The sequence below is a fragment of the Colossoma macropomum genome, unplaced genomic scaffold, assembly GCF_904425465.1.
Source record: "Colossoma macropomum unplaced genomic scaffold, Colossoma_macropomum, whole genome shotgun sequence".
NCBI classification, from domain to species: domain Eukaryota; kingdom Metazoa; phylum Chordata; class Actinopteri; order Characiformes; family Serrasalmidae; genus Colossoma; species Colossoma macropomum.
The window spans coordinates 12487937-12509837 of record NW_023494806.1 but is presented as its reverse complement, the minus strand read 5'-3'; the positions used below and the strand labels follow the sequence as shown (position 1 = coordinate 12509837).

General features: G+C 39.3%; 1 protein-coding gene across 1 annotated transcript in view; it reads left to right on the top strand.

Moving 5' to 3' along the window:
- The window catches only part of fam172a (family with sequence similarity 172 member A), a 233173-nt gene that overhangs the window by 162721 nt on the left and 48551 nt on the right, over positions 1–21901 (top strand). The window contains exons 9-10 of the mRNA XM_036598465.1: positions 2461–2577; positions 12257–12341. Of these exons, the coding sequence (XP_036454358.1) occupies positions 2461–2577; positions 12257–12341 (202 nt within the window). The remainder of the gene's footprint in view (positions 1–2460; positions 2578–12256; positions 12342–21901) is intronic.

The window sequence follows — 21901 nt, the reverse complement described above, 5'->3', positions numbered from 1 at the left end:
TTTGCCGGGTGGGTTATTTTATAGTCTTTGTCTGGGACTTTGGTGTCTAGACCATCTTTGGGGCTCGGTTACATTTATGCAGCGTTACGTTCTGGCTTGAGTGACACTTTGAAGAGTTTTAAAGGCTTGAGTTTGCTGCTCCCTCGGGCACTGTTGAGACTGAGGGAGGTATTTTAGCTGTGCACACTGTCCCTAACAGTGTGTGTGTGTGTGTGTGTGTGTGAGTATGTGTGTGTGTGTGTGTGAGTATGTGTGTGTGTGTGTGTGTGTGTGTGAGAGAGAGAGCATGTATGTGTGTGTTACCTGCTTCCTCTCCTTTTCTTTATGAGGATGCTCCTGAGAGTACCTTATCAACAGAGTGATATATTAGTCCTTAGTGCCTTAATAGATTCCATTTATCTCTCTACACCCCCTTTAATTTAACTGAGCTTGGGGAACGCACTGTATTCAAATGGCCACAGACACTTTGATGTAGCACCCAGCCCAGCCGTGGTCCCTATAAAATGTATCAAGTGAAGTGATTGTTAACCTATTGTTGTCAGACCTGTCTCCTTCTCCGGCTCTTTTATCTTACTGGCAGCACTTAGCATTTCAGGCTAACTTCCATGGCCTGAGCACAATAGGGAATGTTGCAGGTGAAAAGTACATTTAGTAACATTTTCCTTTGCCATTTATTGGACTGCGCTATGGAACAGTGGTCTACATTATAGTTTTATAGCAGACATAACCTCAACCTCATCACCTAACAGGCAAAAGTCTTTGGTACTGTGAAAAATGTTTTTAATTTAACCAAGACTTTTTTGCTCCTTTAGTTTTGCATTCGAGCTACAAGGCTGGTGTAGCTAAAAAGTAATCAAAGTCTGTGTCACCCAAAATCTTCATCATTCACAGGCTTCTTTTAGTTAGCCATGCTTTGTAGTTCCAATGTGAAAGTGAAAAAGCAAGTTCAGGTACCAGTTATGTCTTGGCTGATTCACCTCATTTCAGATGAAGGGAATATTTTCTAAATTTGATTCATCAGTGAACCATTACTTTAATGGCCTGCACTCTTTAAGTTCTAGCGAGCTAATTAGCAAGCAAGTTAGATGTGAATCAACCCAAACTCACTATTTGTTGTGCAGTATCTCAATTCAGAATATATATATATCTTGGCCCAGTTGGCCCTTATCAGGACAAAAGACAAAATCAGTGTTAGATGATTTCCATAAACTCATGTAAAGACATGTGGACACATGATCTGAGAGTCAGTCAAGAAGTTACAAATAAGAGTCCTATAAAGATCAAACAGATCTACACCCATCAGTGACGAGCAATGGATAAGATTGGACACCCTCGACCTAGTAAGGCGAAAGTCAAACAAAAAAAAAAGTCTTTAAAAAACTGAAATTCAAAAATGTATTACAAGGTATAGAATAATAATCAGAATTGGCAAAGAAAATGGGACCTGGTAGACCACCAAAACTGTCACCATCAGATAAACAGTACTTAAAGCTTTTATCTTTAAGTGAGAGGGGAAAATCAAGCTCCACTCTTGCTTCAGATCTGGAAAAAATCCACAAGTGTTTCTGTCCATCCTTCCACTGTGAGAAGACAACTTAAAGCTGTGGATCTAAAAGGATGTGTAGTGGTCAAGAATCTGTTACTGAGAAAAAGAAATACACAAAAAAGAAAATGTAGCTGCTTTTGTTCTCAGAATAATGAACTGGCCACATTGAGTCCAGACCTCAAGATCATCGCATGTGTTTGGGATTACTTGGAATGTCAGAAGGAGAAAATGTAACAGTCTTCTAACATTGAACTACGGAGGTGTAGAAAATAGTCTCCTAAAAGGAATGTAAGCTGTAATAAAGGCAAAGTGTGGAGACACTAAATATCAAAAATGTGATATTCCTTTTAGTCGTTGGGGCTTTTGTGCAATTTCTATGAAATGTTTTATGCGTTTATCTGAGGTTAAAAGATGAATAACTTGTACTTAATGGCTGTTTTGATAGGAAATTATATAAATCAAGGTTCTCTGACTTTTGACAGTTCTTTACATTGTTAATGGTAATAAGCTTGTGTCATTAACAGTGTAAATACTGAGAAAAAGTTACACCATAAATTTTCTCTTAATGGTATGTGACTTTCATTTATCACGACCAAGTAGTATTTATGGCTACTGTAATTAACTAAGCTAATGTGGTGACTATTTTCTAGCTAATACTACAGCTTCATACTTTGTTGTGGCAAAGCTGTGGGTTCCGTCATGACTAGCATATGTTACAGGCGTAGAGTTTCACAACTGTGTCCGTTTGAGGGAATTGTACTGACACATTTGACAAGAAATTGCAAAATGGGAATGATATTTCTTAGATGTAGATTTTTTTTATTTGGCAATTTTTTTAAAGCAATTATTAAGATTAATAATCATTTTCTTTGCCCTTTTGTTCTCTCTCTCTCTCCTCTCTCTCTCTCTCTCAGTTGATCCAGAGGGAAGATGAAGTGAAGTCTCGTGTGAGTGCGGTGGCCATGACTGACTCTGTCCACAATGTCTGGCACCAGGAGGCCAACAGGTCCATCCAAGAATGGCTCAAAGAGGTAAACTGTGCCGTCTCCCTCAATCTCCGTCAAATCCCCTCTCCTCAGTGGCCACAGAGCGCCTGGCTAACCCCCGAGAAACAATCACTTGTGCCTGTATTGACTGCATGTATCAATGCAAACAGTGGCATTTCACTCGCAGCGCGCAGATCCACTCTGCAGCCGGAGTCACGAGACACCAGTCTGTTTTTAATGCCACGCTCTTGTTTGTCTGTTTGGTCAGATGTCAATGAGAAATCAAAGCCAGAGGCCGCTGCTCGCTCTGTTAGTGTGCTAGCTTTATTTAGTTGCTGACCTAAGGTCCACAGACAACACCTGGGAACCTCAGTATGCACATAAATTGGAGCGGGCGGGTGCCCAGTGAGACCTAAAAGAGAGCCAGAGATGCAAATGCTGAATGCAAACACACACACACACACACACACACACACACACACACACACATGCACGACAAACTCTTATTCTTATTTACCATATTTCTTTCTCTTTCCATTTTTTACCCTTTTTCTCTACTCTCTTCTCTCCCCTCCTGCTTCTCTCAGTTTTCCTTTCTTTCTTTCTTTCTTTCTTTCTGTCTGTCTATCATTATCACTTATTTCTTCTCTGCTTCTCTTTGTTGGTTTGTTTCTTTCTTTCCTACTTTCTTTCTTTCTTTCTGGCTGTATGTATGTTTATCTGTCTATCTATCTATTTCTCCATCAATATCTTTTATTACTTTCTTATTTTTTTTCTCTTTTTTTCTCTCCTGCTTCTCTTTCTTTCTTTCTATCTTTCTTTCTTTCAATCCATCAATCAATCAATCAATCAATCTATTATTTTTTATCTAGTTTCTTTCTCTCATGCTCTCTGTCTCTTTGTCTCTCTCTCTCTCTCTCTCTCTCTCTCACTTCCTGTCTGTCTCTGCTCACTTTCTCTCTCTAGCTATCTTTTTCTCTCTCTTCTTCTTCTTTTGCTCTCGCTTTCTCTGTCTGTCTTTCTGTATTTCTTTCTTTCTTTTTCTTTGTGTTCTCTATTGGTTTGTCTTTCACTTTCTCTCACTCACTTTCTCTGTTTCTCTGTTTCTCTGTTTCTCTCTCTCTCTCTCTCTCTCTCTCTCTCTCTCTCTCTCTCTCACATCCCTAGGCAGTAAAATGCAGCTTAAATGTTGTGATGTTCTTCTTCTTCTACTTGATGTACTATTTCTGATTCATTGGAGAAATCGTGGTGGCGTAATTGGAATGTTAAGTGATTTCTATTTGTGATGATTACCCTGTACAATAAAATCCCTAATAACCTTCTAAATCTAACCCCATGAAAGAGAAAGGCAAGGTCTCTTTCACTCTCTTTCATTAACCCTTTCATATTCATAATTGTTATTACCCTGAGCTGCATAGACCCTGATGACTGATGAAAGCAGTTATTGATTTTTTCATACAAATGCCCACAAATACATTATTCCATGTGTACCATGAACATACCATTATGAATTTGTCAGAACATTGATGGTGAACAAGCTAAGGTGTACAAGCTTGCTTAGTTATTTTGAACAGTAAAGTGAGTCATGTTTAAAAGGCTCATATCATGGAAAACTTTTTTAAAAACTATTTTTCGATGATGCATGTAAACATTACTAAAGCTTGTAAATATGTACACTCTGCAGTTCGTATAGTCCATAGATCATTTACATATGTCAGCCTTGAAGACTCAATAACCAAATGGCCTATTTTGTTGTGAGGGATAAAGAGAGGTTGAAAAATGGTCATGTAGAAACATTCTTTCCTTCAGTATTGTTCATTTAGTACTTTAATCCTCTAATAGTAGACCTTTCCTATGCTGTTGTCAGATGGTGCATTAGATGAGTTCAGGTCAGCCTTTAATCAGTGCCATGACTCTTCCCCATCCATTGCCGTCTTCCTGCCTGCGGCGGTCAGCAGGTGGCTGTGGAGGTTAGGCTGCACCCCAGGTGGGGAACTGGGGGACTGAGACTGCCTATAGTGCACCTTCACTAACCTGTCCTGAGGCCTTCTTTTTCCTCATGTGTAGGTGGTAATTCCCCCTCTCCTCCTGAGGGATGGAGGGATAGAGGGATGAGTGCAGAGAGGTGGAGGGATTTGGAGATCAGCCCGCAGTGGGAGAGGTGATACGGAGATAATGGGTCAGATGGAGGCCATGTGACGTCATGCAGCAGGACCAGCAGAGAGAGAGAGAGAGAGAGAGAGAAACCGAGGGGGAAGGGCAAGTACTAAAGATTCAGACATAAACAGAGCTGCTCTCAGAATTGGAATCCCTAGGGTAGCAGAGATATATAGAAAAGGGGAATATACTGTAGGAGAACTCCCTGTGGACATGCTTAGAAAAGAGAGATGGGGGTAGAGAGAAGCTCTGTTGTAAGAATAAACGTGTACCGTACTGTACATTATATATGGTGGATCGATGGATAGATGTACAGAATAATCAAAGGTAGTCTACATTAACTCATACATACAGTACACTAAGCTGAAGTCTATATCCATCACCATTCACACATTTAAAGCCATACTGTACCTCAACACTACAGTTTATAAGTACTTCTCTAATTTGTACACTACATACTGTAAACATGTAGTGTATGCCTGACCCCTTGACACAATAAGGTGTCTGCTGTGTGCCCAGTGGTCTTCACAATATTCACTATAGATTCACTTTTGTTGTTTCTGTAGTTAATTAGTGATCTGATTGCAGCTGTTGCAAGGTAACTTAACATCCTGGCAAAGGTCATTTAACAGTGGTGCTGTAGGTTGTGTTGGACTTGGCTGTATTTAGTTCTGGATCAGAATTACAGACCAGATTGCATATCTGAAATGAATGATCCAAGATCAACTATTGCGGTGAATACTGACAAGGCCATGGGGACCAAGCTACTCTCTGAACTGGAGAGGCTAAAGACAAAAGAGTCAGAGCAAGAAGTCAAAGAAGTCTTCTTTTTTCCCTGGCAACACAGCTTGAATGAAAAAACAAGATTGAAATATAATTAAGCATGATTTAAAAAACACTGAACAGACCTATCTGAGAACTGTGTGGGTGTGGTCATAATATTTAAAGGGCATATGTGTTAACATCCCTCATCTCTAAAAACATAATCCAGCTTTTACATGGCCACGTCAGTTAAAGAAGCTGGATGTGCATCCAGGGAATACTGGCATGGCCAGTTGGACAAATGGATGGACAACTGAATGAACGGATGACCGACAAAAAGTTATGCATGCTAGGTTAGCTTTTGCTGCGTTGTCAACTTCCGCTTACAAGGTTTCTCAGTCTCAAACTGAGAGAGAGTGTGGGGGACCAAATAGTTTTGTCAAAGCTGCATGGAAGGGACAAGAAGTGTTCAACCTGAATGGTGACTGTATTACTTACGGAAACCTTGCACAAGGTTCGGACCACCCAATTTACATCAAAAGGATAGAATTTTGACAAAATACATTGTCCTGTTATTGGACAGTGGAAAGTTTTTCATGGAGCATACTTTGTACATGTTTATTAAATTATTATTTACTTTTATTTAGAAAGAAAACACAGCTTTAACTTTCATGGGGCTTTTGAGAACTGTAGTTTATTGTGCAATTACTTAGCATCATTTCTTTATATATAGAATACGCAGATGTACATACATGTGTATTATATATGTTTTATGCTAATTATATTTTAACTATCTTAACCTTACAAAACGTCTGGGCAGGAGTCCAGTTTTGTTAAATGCTCCCCATAAACTAAATACATAGGTATTCTACTCACACTTGGAAAAGCAACATGACCTCCTGTACTTGTTCTCATTGTGCCCCATCTTCTACACACTACTCATGAGGATGCGTAGCAGTATGGTAAGAAGCAGGCGGGCCATAGCTGCAGCTCTACAGCAAGTATTTGATCTGAGGCGAGGCACAGGGAGCTTAATGGCGGCGTGCGGGTCGGCTCGAGCGCTCTCTGTGGGAGCCAACACCTGTCTGCAGTTTACCTTCTCTAACTGGGCCATTAGGAGAGTGCTTAGTGTCCCACCATGCTCCAGCTCCCTGTCTCGTGGCCCGCAGGAGCCTGGGACGCCGCCGCCATCTGGCCCTGATTAATGCTGATGGGCCTAGCACAGGACCATTATCGCTCATTTGGGGCCGTTCCTCGTTTTTCATCCCGGCCTGCTTCGGTACGAGAAGATGTTCGGACGTGCTGGAAATGAGATGATGTTTGCTTTAGAGGAGTAGTTTGCAAATCTGTGCTCATGGACGTTTTGGTGCCCAAGACATATGCTAGTCATGCTCTCAGACACTGTTCAAAAATTCAGATATTCACCCTTTTTTTTTCTTTTTTTATGGTAGCCTTAAAGGGTCCTTATCTTACTTTTTTGTGATTTTATTCCTTTGAGGTCCACTTCTAATATTTGTGTGGTTTTAAGTAACACAAATGGTCATAGTTAATTTTTGCATGACTATTACCCAATCCCTCTTTAGCCTTAAGAATTAAACAGGCTGTTTTTGTTAAAGTGCCTTTAAGACTTATGTAAGATAAATCACAGAAACAGTAAATTCAAAACGGGCTGTTTTTGCAGCATATTTGGACTTCATGGACTGAGTTGTGAATGGTGCATTATGAAACTTTGTTTAAATAATGTTTACATGTTTAAAGATGAGAGAAATTAGTTTTCCATGGTGTGGATCCCTTTAACTAATAGTTGAAAGTGCTGACTAACAGCATTGTGCCATTACAGAAATTTTATTTTGTATATAATTTCTTGGTTTCAGATAAAACAATTGAACAAAGGCTTCTAAACATTAGCGGATTAGGCTTGTTAAATTGTTTAATCAACTGTTACGACCAAAAATGCCTGGCTAATACTCAGACCAGTACAGACATTTAAAATAATAATAGATAGGCTGTTAAGACAATATTAATGAACAGTAAATAGCCTTTGTCCACTGCCATAGGATGAATTTTAGATTGTGACCATTGTAAAAATAATGTGTGAATAACTACTTTAGAGTGATTCGAGTGAGTCACTGTGAGTTGATTATATCAGTGCTTGCTGGAGTTAACAGACGTCTCATAACGTCCCATTAAATTGATCATGCATCTATACTTACGCACTTATATAAGTCTGACAGTTGTAAAAGTATGATGTAGACATGTTACTGAGTTTAACCACCACCTCCGGACTCCTTATGCTTCCTTTGGGATGCCATTACGTGAACGAATCCCCCGGACTGTCATTCACAGCCTCTCATGATCTCCCCTGTTGAAATGCTGATGCATCCCCTCCTAGTAAAAGCTTTGTCATCTTTTCTGATCTCCCCATCTGCAGTCTCACCCAGTGGCCTCGGCCCCCTCGCCGCTGGCCCTAAACTGGTCCCAACGCAGTAGGCCTGCTTTGACAAATCTATTGAAGCTCCTTCTTCATCACCCCCCACCATCACCACTCTCTTTCTGGCCTGGACCCGAGGCTTTGAAATTCCTCCCCTTGCTTCCATCCCAGCTGACATCTTCTTCCAGACGGCATGAATTAAGGATATACAATGAGACACTTGATGTAGCAGTCAAGGAGCGCTCAGTTTGGTGGCTGGGCTCCATGGTGCACAACTAGGGCAGCAGGAATTCTAAAAATACACAATGCATGCTTGTTTATTCCAGTGGCAGGCAACTTCACCCCCTCCCCAAGCCTGGCATGGAGACGATTGACAGGATTAGAGGAGAAGAATGAGCAGGAGAAGAATAGGAATGGAGCTGTGGCGGGAAGAATATGGAGGAGCTTTCTTGCACTACTAGCGTCATATAGCATGTAAAACCCATGCTGAAAAGAGGTTTCATTACAGTTTATTCCTGCAGCATAATTGACCCATCCATGCTCCGCCCACAAATGCATTCTTTTGTAAGCTGTAAAAATTTATGCAGCTTTTAAACCTAAAAGGTGAATAACTGAGTTAAACTGAAATACTGAGTTAATTGATCTTTAATATTAACAAAAGAATAATGTGTGTTTTACATTTATGAACTTATTATTGGAAGTTCAGTGAACTCAACATTTCAAGTTAACTCAGTTTTAAAAGCTGTATACTTATTTCAGCGTAGTAGCTGTTACGAGGTTGGACAAGCATTACAGAACGTTAGCATCCCACTGATGTAAGGAGAAGTTGTTTAGTGTCAGGACACTTGTTTGTAAATGCAAGTTACTCAACATAATGTTGGACTATATAAGTAATTTGCCATCATGTTAATGTTGATTACAGAACTTAACAGTGTGACCTTTCACAGATATTCAAAATGTCATTTGATATAACATTCTCTTAATTTAGAGAATTGTATTCCAAAATCTGATTATTTGTGCTATAATTTCTCATTAATTTGAATGCTAATGTTCTGAAACAACCTCAGTAACACGCAAATTCTGACTTTGTGTTTGTTGGATGGTCTTTTTCCTTCTCACAAGGTCAGAATATTAAAGTTTTTGCATTCTTATGCTTTTTTGAAACATTTAAATAGCTCTCCAGATTTTTACATTCTTTATAATGTGAAAATGTAAAAATGTGCACACAAATGTCTGTGGCCACAACGATGAGTACCCAAAGTATGGGTTATCAGGTTGAATGGAGTTTTTACCAACGTTCTGTAAACCTTGCTGCAGTGTCAGAGCATGGATGAGTCAGGTGGTACTAAAACAGATACATGCTGTAAAAGTTGGGATCCCATTTGTAATGTTGTTTGCAGTTTGATTTTGTCCGTTTTTCTCCGTTAGGGAGTACGGGTTCAATAGCTAATGTTTGACCCTCTCGTCATGCACCAGATCCTTTCGAGTTAATATCCCACAGAACTTCAGCAGGCGCTTCCTTCTTCACACTAATGGTGTACTATGGATTTGTATCATCGATTAACATTAACTTACCAACGTTGTCAAATATGAGCCGGTGGTTATGTCAGTGACTGGGTGAATGGCAAGGACAGCAAGTCTAGAAGAAACAAAAGAACATTGCCAGGCTATAGCCCCACTATGGCCACCTTGCACTTATACACACACACGCTATCTCTCTCACGCACACTGGGATGACGCTGGTCTTGGGTGGGTGGAGGCTGTGCTGTGGTGTGGTGTCTGATGACCCCTGGGGTGGCACAGGGCTCAAGGGGTGAGCGAGGTTGACAGGCTGAGGTGTGATGTGACCTGGGGTTCTGTCATGTGTCCAGAGAGGCGTGTGCGTGAGTGAGTGTGAGAGAGGATGTGTGTTGTGGGGTGTCCAGGGCGATGGGACTGGTCTTTATTTGTCACGGGAGGGTAGTTTTGGGAGTAAAGGCTGGGGGGTCGTCGGGTTAGATAGTGCTTTGCGTGTGTGTGTGTGTGTGTGTGTGTGAATCAGAGTCACGGTGAGGCCGGGTCGCAGCTCAGTCGGGTGGGGGGGGTGCTGTAATGGCTGACAGAGCAGTGTCTGCAAAAGTAAACAAGCTCAGATAAGCAGTGCTTCACAAGGCCGCCAGCTGCAACATGCTAATCTCGTTTACATTTCTCTCTTCTATTGAACTTTCTTTTTTTATCTTATCTCCAGAACCTTCTTTTCCATGCATTCCTTTGGAACCTCTTTTTCTTCCACGCTGCATCCCATCTAAACAGAAAGACACTTGCCATACTGTCCATAATATGAATGCTGTATTTATCTGTTTCTCGGATGGTCCTGTTTCCTTCTTGCTTAATTACAAAGTTTTTGCCATACTTACAAAGTGGTTTTCAGACGTGTGCTCAGATCTATTTATGTCTTTTTAACATTTTCCCCGTCTTAAGAATATGCATAAATATATCCAGTGGATACATATGTAAGTAATTTTCTAAGTCCTATTTGATGAGTACTAAAAGCATGGGTTCATGATATGACGATATGATATTATGCAAAGCTTTTCTGAATATTTTTTGGTCATTGTCAGTATATAAAGAACATTGACCAACTACACATTTTATTAAAAGCAAGTCTAAGAGACAAGACACACCAAGCCATCGAGAGAGAAGTAACACCAAATAAAACCGACTGATAGTCGCCTTCCATTAGCTCACAATTGCCTCTTGTGAAAAGTTGCACTCAAACACACAGCAAAGTCTACAGCTGATGACTAGCTGACTTGTAATTAATGTGACTGCGTGAAAGGGAACAAGTCTCTATAGCAGGGATGGGGGGCCAGATTTCTGCACAGTTTGTTGATTTTCCTGCTCAAGCACACCTGATTCAACTCATCAGTTAATTACCTGGTTTACATCATGTGCTAGAGCAGGGGAATCACCAAATTGTGCTGAACTCTGGCCTTCAGTTCTTCACCTCTGCTCTATAGCAAGAACTGACTGTAAAACTACAACATACGAAGTAAACATATTAATCAAATGCCTTACAAGCTTTAAATGTTCATGTTTAAGCTAAACATGAATGAATGTGAAAGTACCTCCGAATGTAAAGTTATCTCAGAGCTGGGTGGGTGGCAAGGGCTACTTAAAAATAAATGTCTGTATATTATATAGTAAAATAAAATGTTGACACGTTCATAATTATATGACAAATTGTTATCAGAGCCCCTTTGGAACTCTTGTGTGTCTGTTTATTTATAACAATATTAAATATTTCTTTACTGGAAAAATGATATTCAAATTTTGTTCTTTTCAAAATTTGGACATTCGATTTTGAGTTGCAAAGCTAGTTGAACTGCCAGTCAGTAGTGATAAAACTCTGCTACTTGTCCTGGTGTGTGTGCCCTCTCAAGAGTTCTTTTAGCTCAGTTTACTTTCTTTTGTCTCTCTCCTCATGCACTGATTCATAGGCCTCTCTTACGGCTGACCGCCGTTGCTGATTTAACATGGTTGATCAGTCAAAACAGCGCTGGTGAGAACCGACTAGGGCTAACAATGCAGGGCACAAACTATGGTCAGTCAGCCACTGACGCTCACCAACAGCTTTTGCGACCAATCTCTAAGGTGTTGCCTTGTTGTCAGGAGATAACAAAGTTGCATCATATGAGAGCATGATCGGTTGTGTTTAAATTGATGTTGTGGTTAGCAGTGTGTGAAACATTAAAAAAAGTGTTATGGGTAGCATTTTTAAAATGTACCTGGAATTTTTTGCTTATGTATTGTGCCTGTTCCAGTTGAACATTGTGTAAGCATCAATCCTCAAAAAACAAAATATTGTAATACATATTGTGCATTGTGTATTGTGGAAGAATAACTAAATAAATATTGAACCACTGAAACCATCCTTTCCTCCACATGGATGACAATGTAAAAATTAGTACAAGTCAGTAGTTCCTACTGCACTTTTTGCACTTAAAGGGATGTGCATGCGTAACTTTTAGGACTAGAACCCTTATTTAAAACGTAGCATAAAGAAAGTCAAAATGTGCTCTAATTCCACTACCCCCAGTCTTCGATGTGAATTTTTGAGTTGCTCGTCTAATTAAGCTTACTGTGTCTATGGGCAAAAGGTCCTTAATGAAGAGAGATAAAGAACAAAAGAGGCCTGTGTCTCAGTAACAGGGTTGATGGCGAGTGCAGGGGGGTCACTAAGGTCACTGCCACGATCACTCAAATAGTAAAGCGGCAGCAGGGGCGTGTCCAGGCGCTCCTGACCAACAAACACAACTGTCACCATGTTGCAAAGTATCCTAATTGCTTGTTCTTTTGTTTCTTTTTCTCTGTCTGTATTTCCTACCTTTGTAGCGCTGCTGTAACTGGGTGTCGAGCTCAGAGCCTCTAGACACAGTGGTGGACCCCATGCTCCCTGACTGCCTTCGCCTTTCAGCAGGTATGTGTGTTCTCTAGGCATGTCTCGATCAAGGATGTTGCTCCCAATCTCGATCCTGTGCTATTGAGTATCTACTGGACACCAAATCCAAAACTTGCATGTGTATTTTCACAAATAACTCACTATTGCATCAAAATGCTGTAATAAAAAATAGTTTGCTTTTTAACTAAACGTGTGTGCAGAGCTGTACATTCACATTTTACATGTGACTAATTCAACTATGTTTCAAAAATCGGACAGTGTTGGGAGTAACGTGGTACAGCATTCTGCTTTGCAGTAATGCTTGCACTTTTCCTCTAACAAAATAGTGTAACACATGATAGTTTAAATAATTTTAATCACATCCAGTTACAGACTTAATGAAAATTGAGCTATTTGCATTGCTCATCTGTTTAAAAAAGAATATTATTAATTTCATGCAGTGCATTTAAAACAATTTCTATATGTTTTATTCAAACTGGTCCTTATAGATAGTTTGTGCCCAGTTGACCGTGCAACTTGTGAATGATTGTGGATGTGATTAGTGCAGCATTAGCACAGGGGGGAAATTTAACACTGCTCTGAACTTGCTGAACAATCTGTCAAAGCATCTAATCCTGCTAATGTGAAAGTGGTGGAAAGGATCCCCATACTGAAGAACAGAGACATCCAAAACGCTAAGCAGGCCAGACTTGATTATCTTTCAGGAACAGCCCTGTAAACTCTGTAAAAGCTATTTTTGAACTGTTTCTTTTCTACTGACTAGTTTTTGGGTTTCTGAAGTGTCAGCTAAATTTTAATCAAGCATAACCGTCACATGCCTTTTATTTGTTTACTGTAATTGGACATTTTTCTAAACACATTACTAATAAGACTTTTTTTTGTTTGTTTTGTTGTTTCGTTTCATACCTTGTACTTTCCACTTAGTACTCTTAGTCCAGTAAACATTTGAACAGCTTTTACAGAATAATATAAACGTAAATTAATGAGTAGTGAGGTAACTTTTTTCTAAGCAGTACTAAGTAATGCCATTACATTTTGTAAATAAAAGTAAATAGTAATTTGTAAGGAATTGCTTTTTTGACTGCCTCAAAATTGCAACTGGCAGCTAGCTTAACCACAGTTGAAACACTGACCTCTACACTGCAGATATTTAAACCACTTGTTAATTTTTGAAAAGGCACTACACTGCACTGTGGATAGTGTCCATTTATGGCAACTATGTGGTCCCTGAGGTGAAGATCTTTTACAAACAATTTAACCAATATCATTTCATTAAAATTCTCAAATACCAAAACTTTCAGACTGGATCAGGGCATCCCTGGACTCCACTGCTCACATTTCCCCATAACTCATCATGTGGCACACATGCTCTAGATTAAGGGTGGGGAACTCTGGTCCTGGAGGTCCAGATTCCAGCACAGTTTGGGGATTTTCCTAGTCAAACACACCTGACTCAACTCAGTAGGTCTAGTTGGTATATTATAGCAGGGAGTCACCAAACTTCCTGGCCCTCAGCTCCCCACCCCAATCCGATCTAGATGTTCAGTAAAACAGCGAGGGCATCACATTTGTCGGATTATATAGATTTATTGAACAATGAATGCGCAGTATAACAAAATTCAGTCTTAAATTCTTCCTACTTAAGTTTTTTTTTTTTTTAAGTACGGTGGCCTCACTTGGCCTTTGTTGTTTTATGCAGTGAATCCAGCGAGCGTGTCCACAATTCAGGATTACAGCTGTAGTGTGTAATCCGGAGCAGGGTGGTGGCGGTTGGAGGTGATTAGACTGCCCTGTCCCTCATCCCCACTCAGACAGATGAGGGCTTTATGCTCTGCCACTCTGCTTGCCTTCATGCTCCCTGCATGGCCTATCATAAGAGTTAAACATCGCTTCACCTTTTTAACTTGTGCTGAGCTATTGATATTATCACAGCGTAATCAGGATTTGGGGCCCTCTCCTGTGTCGTGGGTGGGCCGGGGATAATCCGCCTGTGCCAGCGCTGAACTATGTCAACTTTTTCCTTGTTCGTGACCTCAGTTGAAAGCATCATACCCGTGTACATTTGTGTTTACACTGAAGCATTGCAGAGCCCGGATGATGTCATTCTTTTCTCTGAGCTCAGTGCTTTTCTCCCTCACTTGCCCCTCTACCAACAATTCTGTTTATATGGGAAGCGGCAACCAAGCCAATCATAGGTCAGTTTTTTCGACAGAATGTTTCTTCCACTGCTGATTTAGCGGTAAATAACATCAATATTATGATTGTAATATGCACCTGTTTGAATAAAAAACGAGTATTAGGCGGTCTCTTTGCAAGTATAAAAGTAATAAATATAAAATAAAAATATAACATTTCTAACATTGTGACAGTAGTGATTTTAAGGAGCTAAAAAATCCAAAAATAACATCAGCCCATGTAATTTAATATGGTCAAAAATTGAGTCCAGACATTTTAACTGATGTCCTGATGTCATTTCCCAACTATAAATTGTCAGATATGATTGACAGTTCTCAATTATCATATTTCTTAAGATCAAATAATACAATAAATACAGTACATTACATTAGTACCTTATTTCTAACATTAAATAAGTTGTAAATAAGACGTGATGGGGTGGAAAGCAAAATTATACAGATTTTTTTTTATGGAAACATATATACAATTTCCATGCTTTTCTGGAATTGTTGTTAGGTCGAGTTTTATTTAGCTAGTTTGACGTAGAACTTTTGACAGAAGGGACATTTAAACTGCATGTATTTTTAAAAAGTATTCCTAAAATCATACTTTTGTCTTGCAAACAGTTGTGTAAAAGTGTTTTAAACATTTAGTCAGTTTTAAATGTCATTTCTCAAGCACATGTTGGCTAGAGTTGGGTTTAGATTACACATTAGGGGTCTCAGGGCCCACCTCACACTATGAACATATTTTACACTCATTTCCCACTGCTTTAGTTGTTCTTGCTTTTTTCTTTCTCTGTACTTTAATTACCTGAAACATTTATAAGCTGAATATTCTGGAGTCATACACTCATGTTGTTGACAGAATTTGGTTGTGCCAAATTGGTCCATGAAGCCCACGCTAGTGGGAAAATGCATGAGTGGGAAATAAAACAGTGAATTGGTTCAGGAGAGTACAGTTTAGTGCAGCCAAAAGGATGTTTATATTTATTTGAACCAAAATATTTTAATGCATTATGTATTTTATATTTTCAATATGGTAGAAATTAATATGGAACTTTTGGCGATAGTGGGCTGGTTTGGTAATTTTCGTACAGAATTTTGCTGGACCATTTTCGGACAAAAAATTTGCTGAAGTCTTTCAGGTCAGGTTGGGGTCCAGACAAAACTTTAAGTTCGTGTTGGGTTCAGACTCAAAAGCTGATGATGTGGTTTGTAGTCGGGTTTAGACAAAATTTTGTCAGGTTTGAGTTGGGTTCAGAATCAAAACTTGATGACATGGTTCGGGCTGAATCAGAATTGGAAAGAAAGTTCTTGAGCTGGTGATTGGACCAAATTTTATGTCTGATTAAAGCTCTGTCTTGTGGTTTTGACCATTTCCTATTCAGCGCTTTATGGTGCAGGGCCTTACACTGAGATGTGATTGAGTGCCACTTGATTAGAAACAGACAAAAAAATGAAAAGAAAAGAAACATAGATGCCAAAATTTAAGGACTATGAAAATAGTTGTTCTGTGATCCTCCAGATTGTTTGAAAGGCAGGGTAGACAGACTGTGGTCAGGCAGACTCACTGTATATGTGGGCAGTCGGGTAGTGTTTTTCACACACCTATTACGATGTGTGGGGTGTTTCTGATGGTGGCATTTTGTATGCTGGTTGGACTTGGACCTGTGCAGTATAGCAAGGTGGAGACAAGCCTGTCTGTTGCACTTAATCATCTGTGAAGCTACGTTGGTACCAGCATACCTATATGGGTCTGTGTGTGTGTGTGTGTGTCATATTCTGACATCTCTGTTTTTTTGTTTCTTACATGATAAAACTTGGACCCTTTCCCCACCTGCCTGGCTAGCATTTTTCCTGTTTTCTTTTTCTTTCCTAAGCCTCTTTTCTATTGAAAGGGAGTCTTCAGGAGAAGGTCAGTGTGCCTCAGCTCTGGCGAAGCTGGAAAAGACTGGCAGAATTTTATCAGTTAGGAGCACACTGAAGCCAGCCGAAATATGCAGATAAACCAGAACAAATGTGCTGAAAAGCCCCCTGGCCTGGCAGCGCTGGAGTGACTGAGTCTACCGCCCAGACTGACCTGCAACACAGTCCAGTACACATAGCCAGCAGCCTACACAAACCCGCAAGCTTAGCTATGGAGGAGGCCTGGCCTGCTTTACTGGATGATATACAAATGACCGCAGTGCCAGTTGAGGACTGCTGTGGACTGTGTGTGTGTTTTTTCATGTTTCGGAACCTGGTGGTGGGGAAACGACACATTTTGAAATTTCACCATTATTTGATTTGATTTTTATGGTACAATTCAAAATTCTTCATTTTTTTTTTAAAAAAAAAGTGAAATATAGACAAAAAAAACCCAATATATTTGATTGTTGCAGTTTGTTTCTCTGAGCATATCGTGGACATCAAGATTTCAGTATTTGGCCAACTGCATATTCCTTTACAAAGAGAGAATAATTAGGCCTGTTTAATTAGATGTAGTTCAACACAGTCTGTGAAATACTGAATAAAAATATTTGATTTGTTGTTTTTAAATAAATATATGTTTTTGCCTGTTTCAATTTATCAAACTTCAGAAAAACTAAACATCATGATGCATATTGTGCATCAAGAAAATGTGTTGAAGGATCATGTTACATTTTGCCGTATCCACCACCCCTACCGTTCATACATGTAGTAGTTTTACAATGAAACAGTAAGTTTAAAAACATAAAAGCAAAAACATGACAAAAAATAGTAATAAAATACAGTAAGGTAAAATAACAGAAATAACAAGATAAAGTGAAACAATAAATTAAATTGGCATGCATCAAAAAAGAAAAGCTAGGTTAAAAAGGTTCATTTTCAAGTGTTTCCTAAGTGTGCAAACTTGACTGCGTAATTGTAAAAAAGTAGAGTTCCACAGTTTGAAGGGTCATATCAGACAATAATGTACACAGAGTATTTGCAGAAGGCCAATATCTCCAGAACTACAGTCATGTGTTGGAAATAAATAGAGACACTGAGAAGTACTAAAGAGGCACAGGCGCAGCACAAAAAGTGCCTTGATTGCAACTGCAGTGGCTCAAAATGCTTCTGCAGTTGACATTAATTTACTGTTTGTGATTGCAGCTTATCACGGCAACTGTATGCAGGGATTAAAAAGTGCATGGTTTAAAAGCCGCAGTGAAATAATGGTCCCATCAACAAGTTCGAGACAGAACAGAAAATGAAAGTTCAGCAGCGTTAATGAAGTTCTTTTCCAACAAAATGTTCTACAGTGATGTAATTTTCTTCAGGCTAAGAACATAGAGTTTGTGAAATCACAGCATGGACTGCACATGCATATTGCGGCAGCATCACAGCATATTTTTCGGCATATTTTTCTCAGGCATGTACATCTGCTCCCGAGAGTTTAAGCAGTGTTATTCTGATGGTAAATGTTCTTTCAGCACGTCTTCGAGGCTCTGCTGTCGGCTGCCGTCTTTTGAGACCGTAACGCAATTTGCACCTGGTTTTAAAAAGCCAAGCAGCATTTATACTAACTGGCTGCTATGAGTTGCTCAAACTAGTAAATTAAGCAGAATTTGTAATCAGCCACACCTACTTTTTAAACAATCCTCCCATGTTTTGTTCAGCCCTTCCTCAAATGCATATGCATGAGGAAGATAATGTTTTTTTGTTAAATGAAGCACACAGCCTATAAATTGCTTGTTTAGGCTTGTATTCCAGTTTTATAGATTACACACGTCACAGTGCACCCAGTGCATCCAAATTCGAGCAAAAGGCTTAGTACATTGGTGAAGTACACAGGTACTAGGGTGTTTAGAGCTTTAAAAACAAATAAAAGAACTTTAAAATCTATCCTGAAAGATACATATATACAGAATGTTTCTTTAAAAAAGGGGTGATACGTGCTCTATCTCTTGTTTTCATTAGCTGCTGCATTTTGTAGAAGTTTTAAGGGAAGCCCACTAAAAAGTGCATTACAGTACTTAATTCTGCTTGTAACAAATGCATAGTTATTTGTTCATAAATGCATATTGAATATTATTAGAATCGATTACAATTCTGACATTCCGAATGTGATTCAGTTGAACCTACACCTTCATTTTTATGCACCTAGTAGGAGCTGTAAACTAGCTCTAAAGAATGAATCATAGAGCTGTCCCACATAATACTCTCTTCTTTTCACATAAACTCTCTCCTTCTGAAATGCTCTTCTGCTTTCCACCCCTACCTATAGCAAGCCCTGAACATCTTCACACATTAAAATCACACATACTCCTCACACATGTACCTACACCTCAGCTCTTTCGGTTTTCTCACTTTATCCCACATGGACCTACACCCAGTAACAGCTTTGCTTCGTGCCTTTCCGCTGTCTTTTAATGTAGAGAGATGAGCCCCTTGTTCAGTCCTCCATTTGCTCTACCTGAGGAAGATGGTTATTACTCATTGCTGGACCCGATTATTAATTACAAAGAGGAGAGCGCCCTGAACGTAAACAGTGATTAATTGTTAACAAAAGTAAGTTAATGTGTACCTGAACTGTAATTATCTGTCCCGCACCACTACAAGGATCTGAACACAGACAAGTAATTAACCCTAATTTTATTTACAATGAGAAGAACAGAGCGGAGAACTTAAGAAAAAAGAGCCTCCTTTGATCTAAAGCAAGATTTTTGTCAGCTGATTTATTCAAGCTTCATCTTTTTTTTGGGGGGGGGGCTTTTTTCTCAGCCTTTGGTGGTTAAAAGTGGATTCTTTTTCAATAAACTCTGTTTCAAGCTAATGAAAGTCTTCTAAAAAGAAATGTGTAATTTTTATCATTTGGCTCAGAAAGTGGAGAATATGAAAGTAGTATTACAGTGATTTTAGCCTACTGCTAACTGCTGCACGGCTTGCCGTGAAGGCACTAATAGAGACATGTTTGTACAATGGCTCCGGGAGCACTTGTGTAACTTCATTGGTCCATGTCAGTGACTACATAGAACTCCATTGGGCCATGTTTTGTGCACAATGGAAAGTCATTGGTCCATGTACTGCTGACTCAATAGAGTTCCATTACCATATTTTACCAACAGAGTTGCTCCACGTGCTATTGACTGCCCAGTCCGTGTACCACTGACTCTATTAAAGGCTACTAGTTGACTGACCGTGACATACCTTCACTTATTCCTCCACTCCCAGGATTCAGGTGCACCTGATGGATGTCGGTGCCCTCAGTCACATTTCCCCAGGAAATGCAGACTGGCTCAACTTTGTGACCTTTTTTATTTTTCCAGCCTGTTTTTCACCTCTCAAAATCACAAGCTTAGCTGTAAGATCAAAGGAAATATCACTCTTTTCCAACTGGATGTGCCACCCTGTGTTACCATGGCAAAGTTCAGCAGGACGTTGGGGGAGGTTATCTCCATGCGTTTCCATAGTGAACTGAGCCGTACCTCGTGACCAGCCTGGAACAATGTGTTTGGTGTCAACCGTGATCAAGCATGAGATCATGGCATCAAAAGGCTGATGAAGCACACAAGGGTATCTACATTTCATACAGTAAGCGCTCAGGGCAAATAAAAACTGAGAATAATAATGTAAGTCAGCAGATTTTTTTGTCATTTGTGTGTTCAGCTCATTCAGATCTGTGTGCTTTATTATGTTAGTGTGAAAAAAAAACAAGACTGTAGCCTTCAAGCTGATGTCCTCACTTAGTGTTTTTCTTTTGTTTTTTCTTTCAAAGAAAGAAAAAAAGTTGGCCAAAGTTTACAGAATGACCTAATGAGAAGTTGTAGTGCACAGCTCATTGTTTGATAGGTCGCATTGATATGACAGATCAGATATAGTTTCAATTAGCTCCAACAACATAGGCCGTACATTACACAAAGAACCTTTTTCACCAGAAAACTGGAACTGTGTTCTGTCCGTTGGCGTTGGCAGGGGCATCTCTAGAGGTTTATGGATATGGGGGCTACATCTTTACTAAGGGGGTCTGGAGGATGTTTTTTAATGGCGCCAAAATGTCTGTTCATCATGAACTTTAGAGTAGCAAAAGGTGATAATCAAAAAAAATGGCTATTTGGTCAAGTTGGCACACAGTAAATCTGTTTCTTCATGGTGTGTTAAACACAGATCTTTTACGACTTAAATACTCAATCTGACCACTTACACAGATCACAGATCCAGCAAAGGTAATTCTACTTTCTCTTAGATAAGCTGCCAGTCCTAAACATGTTATTCAAATACACACATTACAGATTGATACAGTCTCAGTTTGTGCAGCCAGATAGAGTGTGATTTTGTTCTGGAGTTGCGCTGCCATATAATAGTCTCAGGGACGTGGTCATAGTGACATTTGACAGCATAAAAATGATATTTTCTGTTATTTTTTTAATATTTTCTCACTTATTTTATAGTTTCTCAATTTTCTGTTTCAGAAATAAGGAATATATAATTAGGGAGTAACATTTCTACAAACTCAATATTAATTTTAATTTAAAGCTTAAAGAACACTTGTTTTCTTCTTGATCACAAAACTTTGTCAGACCTGCTTTTTCAGCTTTATCAGTCTCCTTCAGCTTCTTTCTCTCCCTCTCCTTGCCTGTGTTTAGTAATATGTTATTTTAATTAAACTCAAATTTACAAAAACTCAGGGATCAATCAGTTTTTTTTTGTTTGAACTGGCAAAAATTTCACCTTACTCACCTTCTACAGAGCTGACACTTCTTACTTACCATCTATAGATGTAAAACTGCTTTACGATCTACACAACACCAGTATTAACAGTAGTACCACAATTACAAGTATCATATAGTAAAACAATATATTGCAAATACTGGTGTGATTGTTTTGAAATGCTTCGAAATACAAAAATCTGTGAAATTTCTTAAAATTACTTAAATAATTGGCTCTTCAGTTAGCTGACATTCATGCTATATGGCCTATCCCCTTTTCTTTATCTCATGTGAACCTAAAAAGCTAGCTAACAAGCAAATGGCTAAAAACTCAGTAGCCAGCTATATTGACCACAGTCGGCACAAATACATATTGCTGGTAGATATCTTCTGTAACTGTTCACTCTGTAACTATTTACTGATTCAGATTGTATGTTATATATTGAATAAGGCCTAATCTTTATTTTAGTATGCTTTTCGCTAAAATCCTGTCACGCCTTCAGTGGTTGCCGACTGGTGTGACTTTGCAGAGTGAGTAGAACCAGAAACCTCCAGGGCCGATATGATTGACTTGTAACTTATAAGATCTCATAGGATTGGCTGACTCAGTTTTACACTGTTCTCCTTTGCTAAACAGCAGAGGTGTTTACTTGTGGTTATGTTAAAAATCTGTGGTAGTACTGCTGACGCAGAGGTGGATTAGGGCACCAGCAGTGCCTTCCCAGTTTGCGCCCTGCCATCACAGTATATT